The sequence below is a fragment of the Brachyhypopomus gauderio genome, unplaced genomic scaffold (genome assembly GCF_052324685.1).
Source record: "Brachyhypopomus gauderio isolate BG-103 unplaced genomic scaffold, BGAUD_0.2 sc94, whole genome shotgun sequence".
In the NCBI taxonomy this organism is placed as follows: domain Eukaryota; kingdom Metazoa; phylum Chordata; class Actinopteri; order Gymnotiformes; family Hypopomidae; genus Brachyhypopomus; species Brachyhypopomus gauderio.
Window position 1 is genome coordinate 543,801 of NW_027506915.1, and position 12,711 is coordinate 556,511.

At 47.0% G+C, this 12,711-nt stretch overlaps 3 protein-coding genes across 4 annotated transcripts in view; 2 read left to right on the plus strand and 1 right to left on the minus strand.

Annotated features, from left to right (window-relative positions):
* Nucleotides 1–580: 580 nt before the first annotated feature.
* On the plus strand, nucleotides 581–7,011 carry zbtb5 (zinc finger and BTB domain containing 5). Its single transcript, XM_076992488.1, has 3 exons — nucleotides 581–877; nucleotides 1,584–2,732; nucleotides 2,895–7,011. The coding sequence occupies exons 2-3, from the start codon at nucleotides 1,587–1,589 to the stop codon at nucleotides 3,987–3,989; spliced, it is 2,241 nt and encodes a 746-aa protein (XP_076848603.1). The 5' UTR covers nucleotides 581–877; nucleotides 1,584–1,586; the 3' UTR covers nucleotides 3,990–7,011.
* On the minus strand, nucleotides 6,826–10,977 carry grhprb (glyoxylate reductase/hydroxypyruvate reductase b). The gene is made up of 9 exons (XM_076992489.1): nucleotides 10,717–10,977; nucleotides 10,179–10,309; nucleotides 10,026–10,098; nucleotides 9,756–9,872; nucleotides 9,326–9,414; nucleotides 8,979–9,083; nucleotides 8,582–8,717; nucleotides 8,308–8,438; nucleotides 6,826–8,079 (listed from the first exon to the last, which is right to left on the minus strand). The coding sequence occupies exons 1-9, from the start codon at nucleotides 10,884–10,886 to the stop codon at nucleotides 7,958–7,960; spliced, it is 1,074 nt and encodes a 357-aa protein (XP_076848604.1). The 5' UTR covers nucleotides 10,887–10,977; the 3' UTR covers nucleotides 6,826–7,957.
* Nucleotides 10,978–11,819: 842 nt separating this feature from the next.
* Nucleotides 11,820–12,711, plus strand: part of uba6 (ubiquitin like modifier activating enzyme 6) — a 57,739-nt gene continuing 56,847 nt past the window's right edge. The window contains exon 1 of one of the 2 annotated variants that reach the window (XM_076992485.1): nucleotides 11,820–11,965. The gene's annotated coding sequence lies outside the window, so the exon portion shown is untranslated. Of the gene's footprint in view, nucleotides 11,966–12,244; nucleotides 12,438–12,711 lie in introns of those variants that run through there. The other variant, XM_076992486.1, reaches the window with a different exon arrangement.

The following is a 12,711-nucleotide window of genomic DNA, read 5'->3' on the forward strand; positions in this document are numbered from 1 at the left end:
TCACTGTTACAAACCACAAAGGGTTTGTGAGGGATTCAGTACCCATTACAGTAGTTATAGACAAGTTATATAGACATTCTTTATTCCTTGCATAGAAGGTTATAGTGGTAGCTATTTAAAATAGGTTTACCTACGTTTTTTGGTATGTATATACATTGTGGACTTTTAAGTCTCCTCGTGTTGTGAATGGCACTTTGTCACTCTGTATGTTGGAGATCCCACCCTTAAAAAACTATTATATAGGATTATTCTTCTGACCCTTATGTTCGTTCTCAGCATCACTGCTTAATCCCACATTTCAGTAAATAATGTATCCCATTAATGTAACCATATAACAGTATGCAGGACAGTGCGTACAAATTAATTTAAATTTTATTCTCCATCTCCGTCTCTTATCTTCACCCTTAATCTTACTTTAACGCTAGCTCAAGCGCTACCATTATTCATCCACTTTAAAGCAAGAGTTATACAAATGCAAAGTATTTTATACAAGAAAGATAATCGCATCTACCGTAACGGGGGATCTTTCGTGACTGCGGGGATTTGGTAAGCGAGATCTGGCAACCCAGAACGCGTCTGAATAACTAGCTTTCGCTAACTTACTGTGGCGTACTGTTACAATGGGACGTTGTTGCCTGTTAATCTAGTTTTCTGGTCAAACCACAGTAGACATGTTGTTGTGCAATACAACGTTTGCGGTTCCGTATAGTATCCTTTATTTGTTTATATTTATTAGCTAAATTTGCTACCTATATAATCTCCGTAACGACTGAAGGTCTACCAACTTCACTAGTTAGCTAGGTAGCTGGTAAGCTAACTGGCTATCTAGCTAGTGGGACAGAGGATCAAAGCCTTTTGGTCGTATGTGTACACAAAGGTAGCTTTTTATTTATTACGTTTTAGTAAATGTGTGTTACGTACAGTTACTATCACGTTTATTGCACTTAGGCAGTTTCGGTTGAGCTAGCAACAAATAACAGCAGCGCATTAGCTAACCAGGGGCGGATAGCTAAGCTGCGTTAGTTGCCCGTTTTGTCACAATTGTTGACTAGTGAGAATGCGAATCGTGTTGCTAGGTAACCTAACGAAATCGATCACGAAATCGATGACTATTTCGTTAGTTAGGCTTGCTAGCTGTGGCGCGCCTGACAGCTAGCTAGCAAGCTTGGAAACCCAGCCGCAGAAATGTTATTTAAGTAGAGATAACTGCATTTTCTAGTCTGTTAAATCCATCAGGTGGCAGTTGCCCACGGTATTTGGCCAACCCAAGGACGCATCTAGGAATGATGACTTTACGTAAGATAGTTAGGTTGAACCTGTAGGTGATTCAGACATGAAGGAGTGAGTTGACGTCTCTGTGGCTGCTGTCTTCAGTTCCTTAGCTAGCTAGTTCGTCTGTGTCTTCGTAGACCTGTACAGTTAGGAAACACATTGCTGTAAATTATTGTTGCTGTAAAAAAAAAAAGTCTGTTGCTTTTTCTGGGGATGAGGTGCACGATAATGTGGTAGTCCTGTGTTTGTGTATGTTGTCACTTCAATGATTCTTATGGTTTGAGTTTTAATTTTTGTTTGATGCTCTTTAGATCATGGACTTCCCAGGCCACTTTGAGCAGATCTTCCAGCAGCTGAACTACCAGCGTCTGCACGGGCAGCTGTGCGACTGCGTGATCGTGGTGGGCAGCCGTCACTTTAAGGCTCACCGCGCCGTCTTGGCGGCATGCAGCACGCACTTCCGCGCGTTGTTTAACGTCGCAGAGGGTGACGGCAGCATCAGTATGGTGCAGCTGGACTCCGAGGTGGTGACGGCCGAAGCCTTCGCGGTCCTCGTGGACATGATGTACACGTCCGCGCTGACGCTGGGCGCCAGCAACGTGATGGACGTGCTGCTCGCCGCCTCCCACCTGCACCTCAATGCAGTGGTCAAGGCCTGCAAGCACTACCTGACCACGCGGACGCTGCCCGCGTCGCCCTCGGGCGAGCGCACCGGCCGGCAGCACCAGCAGCCGCAGTCCGCCGCCCACGCCGCCGTCCAGGCCGCCGCCCATGCTGCTGATTCCCGCCTCCAGCGCTCGTTCCTGCTGCAGCAGCTTGGGCTGAGCTTGGTCAGCTCCGCCCTCGATGGGGCAGAGGAGGAGGGGGGCGGGGCGGGCCGAGGGGCTGGGACTGTGTCGGCGAGCGGACTAGCGGACCAGCGGGAGGCGTACCCTGCCCGCCGTTTCCACAAGCGCAAGCAGGCCTTCTCAATGATCCGCTCGGAGGCGGAGCGGCTGCGGCAGAGGCCACGCCCTACGCCACAGGCCGAGGCGGGTGTGGATGAAGGGACAGCAAGAACAGGAGGGGAGGAGCTTCTGTCCCCGGACTCTCACAACAAAATCGTGGACGAGGATTCCAAGCTGGACATGGTGGTCTCCGGGGTCGTCGCCGGGGATGACGGCGGCTTATTGGAGGGACGAGAATACCGAAGGGGGCTGGGCCACGAGGATGTGCAGCTGCCCAGCCAATCAGATGGCGGCAGGGGGGCCGGAGTGGAGCAGCCCGTCTTGCTGCAACACAAAGAGGAGTATCCAGATGTGGGGGGGCGTCTCCATGGTGATGGGCTGCAGATGAAGGACGGGGGTGAGGAAGAGGAGCAGCAGCACATGCAGGTGGTGGTGAAGAACGAACCACTCAGCTCACCAGAGCCTGCTGACGAGACCAGTGACGTCACCTCACAGGCTGAGGGCAGCGACCAGGTAGCTGTGGGTGTTCTGTCACCGTTTCTGTTAATCATTTATGTAGCCCAGGTTACACCGACCTATTTCATGTTTGCTGGGGAATGCTGAGTCACCCTCTGCGTTTGGTGTTGGATGGTGCGAGGGGATTTTAATTGGACCGTTGTTGTCGTGCGTCAACAGGTGGAGCCAGTGGGAGAGAAACTGGAGCTGAGTCCAGAAGGCAGTGAGCACAGCTTCACGGAGCCCCAGCCCAGCTCTGAACTGCTGCTGATGGGTAGTCACGGTGGTCCGGCGGGAGGTGGAGACAGAGGAGAGGGCGGGGCAGTGAGGGAGGAGCTGGGCTCGTGCGGCGAGGCCCTGGAGTCAGCTGGCGTCGTGTTCCGTTCTGCCAGCTTCCTGAGTGGCAAGGGCCTTGAGCGGGGCGGGCATCAGGGGGCTGACGGCGGGGACAACATCCCCAACACGACCACGGGGGAATGTCGGCTGGAGCGCGAACCCGCCCGTTTCCTGTTTGGCTCCGACCCGTCCAGCGGGCCCTCCTCGTCCCTGCTCCTCCCTCCCTCGCAGAGCCTCTATTCCGGGGAGGGGGCGGATTTCTCTGGCCTGCAGGCAGACGCGCTTCTCCTCCGCCCCCTGCATGACGGCATGGCACCGTCCTCCTCCACGTTGGTGACATCCCGAGCCTCCGCCGCGCACGAGCAGCTGGCCCTGGACTTCCAGAGGAGCGGCCTGGGCCTGCACCACACCATCCAGCGCTCGCCGAGGGGGATTGGGGGAGGGATCGGAGGCGGGGTCGGAGGCGGGGCCGGCGGCTTCTCTGCCTATCGTCGCATCGCGCCCAAAATGGCACCGGGGGGCGGAGCTGGGCGCATTGATGCCATCCACGCACCAGGCTCCACCTCTTCGCCGGCAGTATCGGCGCTCCTGAGCGGCGGCGGCGGCTTTGACGGGCCGGCTTGCGGCAGCTCGAGCCTGAACCCTCCGCCCCCGCTGACCCGTGCGTCTGCCGACGTGCTGTCCAAATGCAAGAAAGCGCTGTCGGAGCACAACGTGCTGGTGGTGGAGGGGGCGCGCAAGTACGCCTGCAAGATCTGCTGCAAGACCTTCCTGACGCTGACGGACTGCAAGAAACACATACGCGTGCACACGGGGGAGAAGCCCTATGCCTGTCTGAAGTGCGGCAAGCGTTTCAGCCAGTCCAGCCACCTATACAAGCACTCGAAAACCACGTGTCTGAGATGGCAGAACAGTAACATGGCCAACGCCTTGCTTTAACCCTCTGCCGCGCACGGGCTCAACGTCGTAGCTGCGGCAACAGTGCGTCGGGCGTGCCAGCCAGCTTTGATCGCAAACACTGTGTTGTCAGCACTGTACCGCAAAACAGCTGCAACTGCACCCAAGGTTATGATGGAAGTGCAACCGTGGGCTAGCTAGCTAACACACACACACACACATACACACACGGCTTATAGTGTCAACACAGTGCCAAAAAATAATGATATCTCACTTATACTATATACCAGCTTGTTCTCTGTGTATACACACACTTTCAAGAGAGAGAAAAGTTTATAGAGTATTCACCAATACTGTAGCTACTAATGTAGTTTGAAATGTTGATAAAGAGAATGCGTTTCTAGTTTTGTTTATATCATTTGTGACGCCATTTATATGATTCTTATCTCTGATGTGGGTCCAGAGTTTCCATTCCAACCAAGCTAAAGCTCAAGTTATTGATCTTTTTTGGTTCAGGTATTCAGATTCAAAAAGTTTTTTTGGATAGTTGTGGGTATTTTGGTTTGTTCATTTTTGTTTAGACAGTTATTTATAATAGTAATAAAAAATGATCAGTGTTTCACAGTGAGTAGTGGGGTCTGTAAGCTGGTGGGGAAGAAGCTTTTCTCCAGGGGTAACAGCAAAAGTTACATCCTGTTCCCAAGCCATGAACCCATGAAAATAGTGTAGCTTTTGTGAATGGTTGTCAAGAGCTTCCTCACGCTCTGATCCGACAGCTAAAACGTCATCTGCTGTCAACGATGTGAAACTCTGCTAAACGTTTTTGAACTTTTTAAGCTCTCTTCTCTGTAGTGTCAGAAGAATTGTGAGCTGATATTAAGGTCAGTAATGCTTCTTGGACATTTTGCACTGTTAAGCTCAATCTGGCAACCCTTTTCAGCTGCATGCTGGAAGGACCTTCTGTAAATGGTTGTCTAATGGCTCAGATATCCACATCTGCACTGTGGCTGACTGTACTGCTGTAGGTCAAGAATCTTTCCTGCTGTTTCAGAGGAACCCCACCATTAAGCTCTAGCTAACTTCCACTGTGACATTACTCCAGGCCCACATCTCTGTTGGACCTGACACATTTGAAATCAAGAACAAGGTGTATAGAAGGAAGTTCATGGGGGAAGATCATCAAAGATCAGTTGAATTAGTGGAACCACCCAGTGAGAGAGGGAATTTCTGCTTTGTAGGTTTACCCTGTAATTGCTTGGATTCAGCATTAATTGAGCATAAGCACATACACTCCAAGAGTGTAGCTCAAAGGTCAGATATTTCATATAGAAGAATTGAACCAGATGGATAAACGGGTCTGAAAACTAGTAAAACATTACCAACTTTCATGCTCCACTGGGCACTTTGGGGTTATCATTGAAGGGAAAAGAGTCCATGAAACCCCAGAAAGTGAGCATTTTCAGCATTGCTTTAGAAAGCACTGGTAGCGAGATCCAACAGAGATGATCAACTGTAGTAGCTATAGCCATAACCACGACCACAGTCGGTCAAAGGAGGGATCGCGAATGACGCGGAGCAAGAATCGCCATCGATTCTTGACGGCATTTCCTGCCTGCCTTTTTGATTGAAAGCACCTTTTGATAAAGGGACTGTAAGAGCCTGGTAGTTGTAGTACAGATCAACCTCAACAGCTTTGCTGCTGCCTCTGTACCTGCGTGTCAGTTGTCATGTGTTGCAGTGGTGACAGTTGTGATTTTCTCTCTGGAACAGAAACTTGTGTTTGTAGTCTCGAGCAGGCTGTTGCCATGCTCTTTAGTTTGTAATTTCACTATAAATAGCTCGGAGAGCTGTTATATTTCATTGTAGAAGTTCTCGTATTTTGTATTTGGTCGGTAATATCCGTTTGGGGTGCGCGTGCGTGCGTTTCCTGTCTTTAAGTTTGTGGCACGTGAACAAAGGTTAATTTATTGTAAAGGGCTGAGTTAGAGGATGTGAGGCTGCACAGTGGCGGATGTACAGCCAGTGCTTTAATCTCCATCTCTGCTCTGTCCCTCTCGTCTGGTGGGAAAAGTCTCCATCGTGTAAATCATGCACCTTCAAATATTGCAGCTTTGCTTCCTAAATTCCTCTGGGGGCATTCTAGAGAGATAAATACGTTATGTTAACTGTTCTATTGTTTTCATTGTGAAAATACTCCATTTGTTGAATCCTGCTTTTCTTTTTTTTTTGTATTATTATTTTTATTTAATATTCTGTTACAGTGGTTCTGTTACTGTGATTCAAGATTTATAATGTAGCCACAAGCTTGAAGTCGCAGGAGGGGTTGTTTTTAACAAACAAATCTGGATTTAACCTATTTAGACAAGGGGGCAGAACTCTCGCTGAATGTTAATTCAGGTTAATTCAGCCACCACAGCGGGAGCCATGCAAAGTCTGTGTTCTAGGAAGTCTTCACCTACAGGCCTGACTGGAACACGGACATTGACCCCCAGCTGGCCTCCTCGGTGTGGATACACAGGTTTTCTATTCACTTCAGTAGTACTAAAGCTTTCTTTTAGGATAACGCATTAAAATGACTGCACGTTGCCAGTGTAATAGGTTTCAACACAGAAGCATAAGTCAGAAGGATGTAACTGACATGACTTTCAGCGTGAATCGGACATTTTTGGTCGGACACCTGCTGCTAACATCGCCACCGCTTGTGTTGGTGTTTATGCTCAGTTTGGAATCGGCATCGCGTTGAGTTTTGTTGCACGTTATTTAAAATGACTTCATTTGTATACGTTTATTGTCACCCAGTTTTTATTTTCAAAACACTTGAATCCAAAACACGTGGAAGGAGCATCATGTCCTGAGACTCTGCTTTTAATTAGACACACTGGCAGAAAGTCAATTTTATGGCTTTTTTTTTTCCTCTTACGTGTTTGTATGTTCATAAAATGAGTCGACTGTATTATCAGTGGGTATCTAAACTCTAATGCGACTGAATGAAGGAGGGAAAAAAATATACGCAGTTGATGAACAACGCACATAGTTACTGCCTTATAAGTTTCTACCCAAGGGACGGAGGCCTAGGAATGCCAAAAGAAAAGGATTTTTCTATGAGTTCCTGTGTACTTACTGTATCATTAATCACACTGTAGGACTAAGCATTGTTTTAATCTGTTAAGAAACCAATGGAAGATGTAGCTCTGAATTAAAATAGCTGTTCTATATTTGCAGTTCATTGAGTTTTTTTTACGATGTACATTTACACTTCAAATAGATCCCTAGATTAATACAGCCTCTTTGTGCACACGAGGGTTACCTTGCTGTGTAACTGTGGTTACTATTGGTTTTGGTTACTATTTTTAAAGAAAGACAATGTTGGTAAGCATCCATCTTGCAAGATAACCTGTTTAGGGCTGGTACCACAGTTGTGGTTGTTAATGCTAAACAATCCATGTTAACTATCCCAAACAAAATCACTACCACCTTAGGGCACAGAAACTGCTATGTAAAAATGATTTTTAAAAAGGTATCTTTAATGAAACGTGTGTGTCTTGAAAAAGAAAATCTGAATATCACATTCTCAGCAGTCTTGATATGCATCAATGTTGAGGTGGCACATTTTTGCATTTTCCACAGGTTCCAAAGGTTCTCCCTGTGTCTGTAAAGCAGATGGGCTCTGGGTTTGTTCAGTGTAGATCATCGACCTCTGCCTTTGTCCTTTTACGCTGTGTACTCACAGGTTTTCCAGATACCCATTTATTTATTTATTTATTTTTCCAGTCTGGCCATTTCAGAGTATGACAGCCTCTTTTCCATTGGGCCCAAACTGTTCTGAGTACAGACCGTGGCCGTTGTGATGGCGTTTCTGCTTACGGGCCCTGCTCAGCTTAACTTTCCCTACGCGATTATCTCGCTGTGCTCTGTGCCATAGGGCCGTTCGGGGGGGGGGTTTGGTACGGGTTCATGAATGTCTACTTTGGAGCTGAAGTGGATGAGGCATTATGTGTGGGGTGTAGCCGTTACAGGGGAAGTTCTTTTGGCATGGGATCTCCTCGCAGTCCGGCAAGTAGATTATTGGCAGAAAGAGCAGACATGGCATTCCGGGTAGTGTAAGAGGCACTGGCAATGTGGGGTAGGATCACTAAAACACACACACACACACACACACACACACAGCAGGATTATAGTCACAACAGGACACGTTTTGAGTAAAACATTCCGACTTCTTCCTCAAGAACTGGACTATATAGCTAAGGTTTAGCACAGTTAGTGAACATTAGCTGGCAGTAACATGTAAGCAATGAAAAGGTAAATTTTAGAAATCTTAGAAAAATCTTTTAAAAATAATTTCACACTCAAAGGAACTCACCGCAGTTTTTGAGTGTGAAGAGGGGGTGTCCGGTGGGCAGCGGCTCCGGGGTGGTGACGTCTAGTCCAGCGCCGGCGATCTCCCCTCGGGCCAACGCTTCATACAGGTCCTCCTGGTTCACCACCCCTCCCCTATTCAACAGCACAGCTCATGTTCAGCTCAGCAAATCGATTTACTGGCAGCATGAGTGGCTGTTGACTCATGGTGAGTTTTGGTTATTAGTGTGGGCATGGCCTTCCAGGGGTGGTCGCCTCGCACACAGCGGCAGCCATACCTGCTGGTATTGATGAAGATGGAGGTCTTCTTCATCTTGGAGAAAAGGTTCTTGTTGCAGATGCCCTGAGTCTCTGGAGTCAGGGCACAGCACGCCGCGAGGAAGTCCGACTCCCTCGCCAGCTTGTCCATGGAGACTGCATACACACACACACACACACACACACACACACCAGCCTCAGAAGTGGTTTTGTGTTTTCTTGTTCTCAGAGCTAACTCAATTACGTAGTTTCATCCGTCAAGCAGTACTCACAAAAGCGGCTTTTCAGACTCCTGAAGTTTTTCGTTCTTGGGGAGTTCACAAGGGCTGAATAAGCAGGCTCAGGGGAGGGACTGTGTGTGTGTGTGTGTGTGTGTGTGTGTGTGTGTGTGTAAATATATTAGTAAAGATGCCTTACCATAGTCTGCCTGGATCATCTTTGCCAGCTCTGGCCTTGGTTCCACATCCGTGTAGATGAACCTTTTCACCTTAAATGGCTTCAGACGCTCCGCTATGGCCACTCCTGCCACACACACACACACACCATTTGAAACGGTGGACTTATCACAATCACGTCCATCCTTCACCTCCTCATCATTACCACCTGCTTATGTTTTTAAGAAGGCAACAGCAACGAGTGAGAAGTTTGCTTAATTCATCGATCTCCCCACCGCCACCTGTTTGGTGAGGAGCTTGTGCAGATCTAGTGAGTGAAAAGCTGGGGGGGGGTGAACCGCTGGGGCGGGGGACAGCTGGATCACTCACCGATCCTCCCCAGTCCGAGGATGCCCACGGTGCTGTTGGCCAGCTCATACCCACACAGCCACTGGGTCCTCCAAGTCCCCCAGCCCCCTCTAAACACACACAAACCAGGTCAGGGTGCTGTGGCACACTGGAGCTTATGTGAAAATTGACCTGCATCAAGTCTACATATACACACTAAACATATAATGAGTTTATGTAAATTCCTGTATAAGCATATTATCTTGGTTACAGTGACAGGCCTATATTAAATAATTGGCATATTTCACTCTATGGGGTAATAGCTATAATTATGTCTACAGGTTCATCTTGACTAAAGAATTAAGCTGCTCGTATCCAATTATATTACCCAACGCAGCTGGAAATAAATAAGGGCATAAATATGCAAGAAGCGGGTGTGTGTGTGTGTGTGTGTGTGTGTGTGTGTGTTTACGTTTTGGCCTCGTGCGTAGCTTCAATGAGTCTTCGTGATGTAGCAAGTAGGAGGGCAACGGTCAGCTCGGCCACTGCATCCGTCAGCACATCAGGAGTGTAGCCCACGCGGATGCCCCTGGTCGCACGTGCAAAGAACACAAACACACGTCATGAGAATCACGGTAAAAACAACACACCACCCTAGCATATTGAATGTACACACCTCACTTTAATATACTAAATTCACTAAAGAAATAAGCTTGCACACACAAATACGTCTTCCACTGACCGTTTCTTCAGCTCATCCAGTGAAAGATGGTCAAACCCCACTGACATGGTACTAATCACCTTCAGGTTTGGACCTGCACGCCACATAAAACGCACATTGTAATAAGGACCACGACTACTGTAAAACAAACAAAAACAACTTGTTTGTGCGAACCTGCGGCGTCTAAAAGTTCAGCGTCGATCTTCTCCGTCAGGACGCAGAGCAGTCCATCACAGCCCTTGACCTTCTGAAGTAGTACCTGACGGGGGACGGGGTCGTCAGAGTCCCACAGCTCCATCTGCACCCTGCACATTTACCAATGATTATTAACATCATTTACACAGCAACCGCTCAAGGGCTCAACTTGAAAGCGAGAAGCAAAGAATGAAAGAAAGAAATCATAAATAAAAGTTCGTTTGCTTTTTTAGTTTTGACGTGTAATATGCATGCTATAAAAACAGCAAAGACAAACCATTTGCCATTTAAATGAAAAGAATTTGGTATTTTTATGTCACTGATTAATGCGTATGAAAATAAAACTTAAAATGTATCTATGATAAACGAAATGGCAAATGTGGGTTTGCATTTTCAGTTTATTGTTTTAATTATATATATAAAATTAAATTAAATATAATAGTCTGTGTGCTTGTTAATCGGCACTGAAAAGATCACAGTAGTTTGCTATCATTAACTTAATCGCATATGAACTTACTGCCCAGACGTCTGAAGTATCTGCAGACCCTGTGGGGGCACCTTGCGGGTGACGTACACACGCGGTACCGAAGACATCGCTCGCCGAATCGCAGCCACCGCCACCGGAGCCACCGGAACCACACTGAGCCCAATGCGCTGCAGCCTCCGCAACGCGGTGTTGCACCACATTGTACACCAAGTCTAAACAGACGGGACCGCTGACTAAAGACGACTGTTTACACGGGGGACTTCGGAACCTGGCAGACTGTCCCGTAGAAATCACGGGGGGCGGGATGTTTCTGGACCCCGAGGGGCGGTGACCGATACCCGGTGGTCTTAGCCAATATGAAACAAGAATAACTGACAAAAGGCCAAAAGTTTAGTTATCCTATGAATGCAGATTAACGACACATAATAATTCCTAAATTGATGTTTGAATTACTTCAAATGTAGAATCATTTTTTTGATAATTGGTCAGTTGAAACAGTAAATCCGCAGTAAATCTACATGTTTTCCAGGATCATTCAGTTACTTTTAAAACACCAATAGACTGTTTTATCTTAATTTTCAATTCTGGCTGGTTCTTGTTCCTCATGAGTAACCAGGATGGTATGGACTTTTATCTACCTTTACAATACAAAGTCCCTGAACGAATAGTGTGACAAACACAGATTAACACAGATTAAGACCAATCAAATGTATTTAAACATTTAAACAACTGTAAATACTGTTTAAATCTCTCTCTCTCTGTTTACTTTTACTAAAAGATCTGTAGTAAATATTTGATAGGTCTGACAAACAACCTCCCCCTCCACACGCACGCACACACACACACACACACACACACACACACACACACACACACACACACACACACACACACACACACCTGTCTCTTTTTTGTTATTCTTTTTTAGTAATGAACACAAACATCATTCATCCATCCTACATAAAACAGGCTGGTCACATTTACCAATTAGATTATTAGATGTCATGAGATAACATCAAATGCATCATTATAATCATTAATAATAAACTTTAAAGTGCTTCTCTTGCCTTTCTGTGCCTCATATAAAGATATTGCAGCTAAATTCAGCGTTAATCTGCGGTTTTGTGCAGTTTTGTGGTGGTTCATATGCGGAGACGGGGAGCGGACACGTTTCCAGCTCCGGCACGTTAGGCGGCGGCACGCATGTGTCACCTTCAAATAAACCAGCAGGGAAAAAAGAAGTTTTAACGCTTTCGGTCCCTCACAGACACACACACAGGTAGGCACCTCTAAATCATTATTATTCTTCCGTTAAAATGCGTTTTTAATGACTCTGGCTTGCAGACGTTGCGGGGCACAGTGCGCACGGATGCGGCGTGTGTGTGAGCTGCCAGGCCCGGTGGTGTGTGTGTGCGCTGGCCGGTTACAGCCCGCACACTGACTTGCTGGTTTCTCTGTCCAAGTGTAACCAAAAAAAAAACAACATAAAAAGCAGTTTCGTGTATGTGGAAATAATAAAAGCACCGGGGATTGAATAGTTCGTCGGCCTGAAGTGATGCTTCACATGGGGGTTTCTGGGTGAGACGACCAGCCTGCCTGTCGGCTAGCTGGTTTAGCATAGCTAGCCAAATGAGCGGGGGTTATAGTGGCATAATTTTAATATTTCTTCTACATGCCTGATCGTATTCGCTCGTCACAACGTCGCATTTACCACTTTTTAATGACTCAAGCTCACTTTCCTAATTCAAGAGGTGAGTGTTAATTCACCGCCATGTATTAGTTGGACGGCTAGCACGGCTAACTAGCTGACTGACTTGCTTCCTGCCACCCAGACAGGCTGTTAGTCCTGCTGTCTTGTTGGCCAACTTTGTTAAATTAGTAGATGGTTCGTGTGTTTTAAGAGCTTCAGTCGGTCTTTCACGGCGACCTGTGTCTCTTAAGTTATGGTCTCTTATGTTACATGTCGGCTCAGTTGGCTGTCCTATCTTTAAATTGGATTCAGATCTCACAGCACGACAAATGACA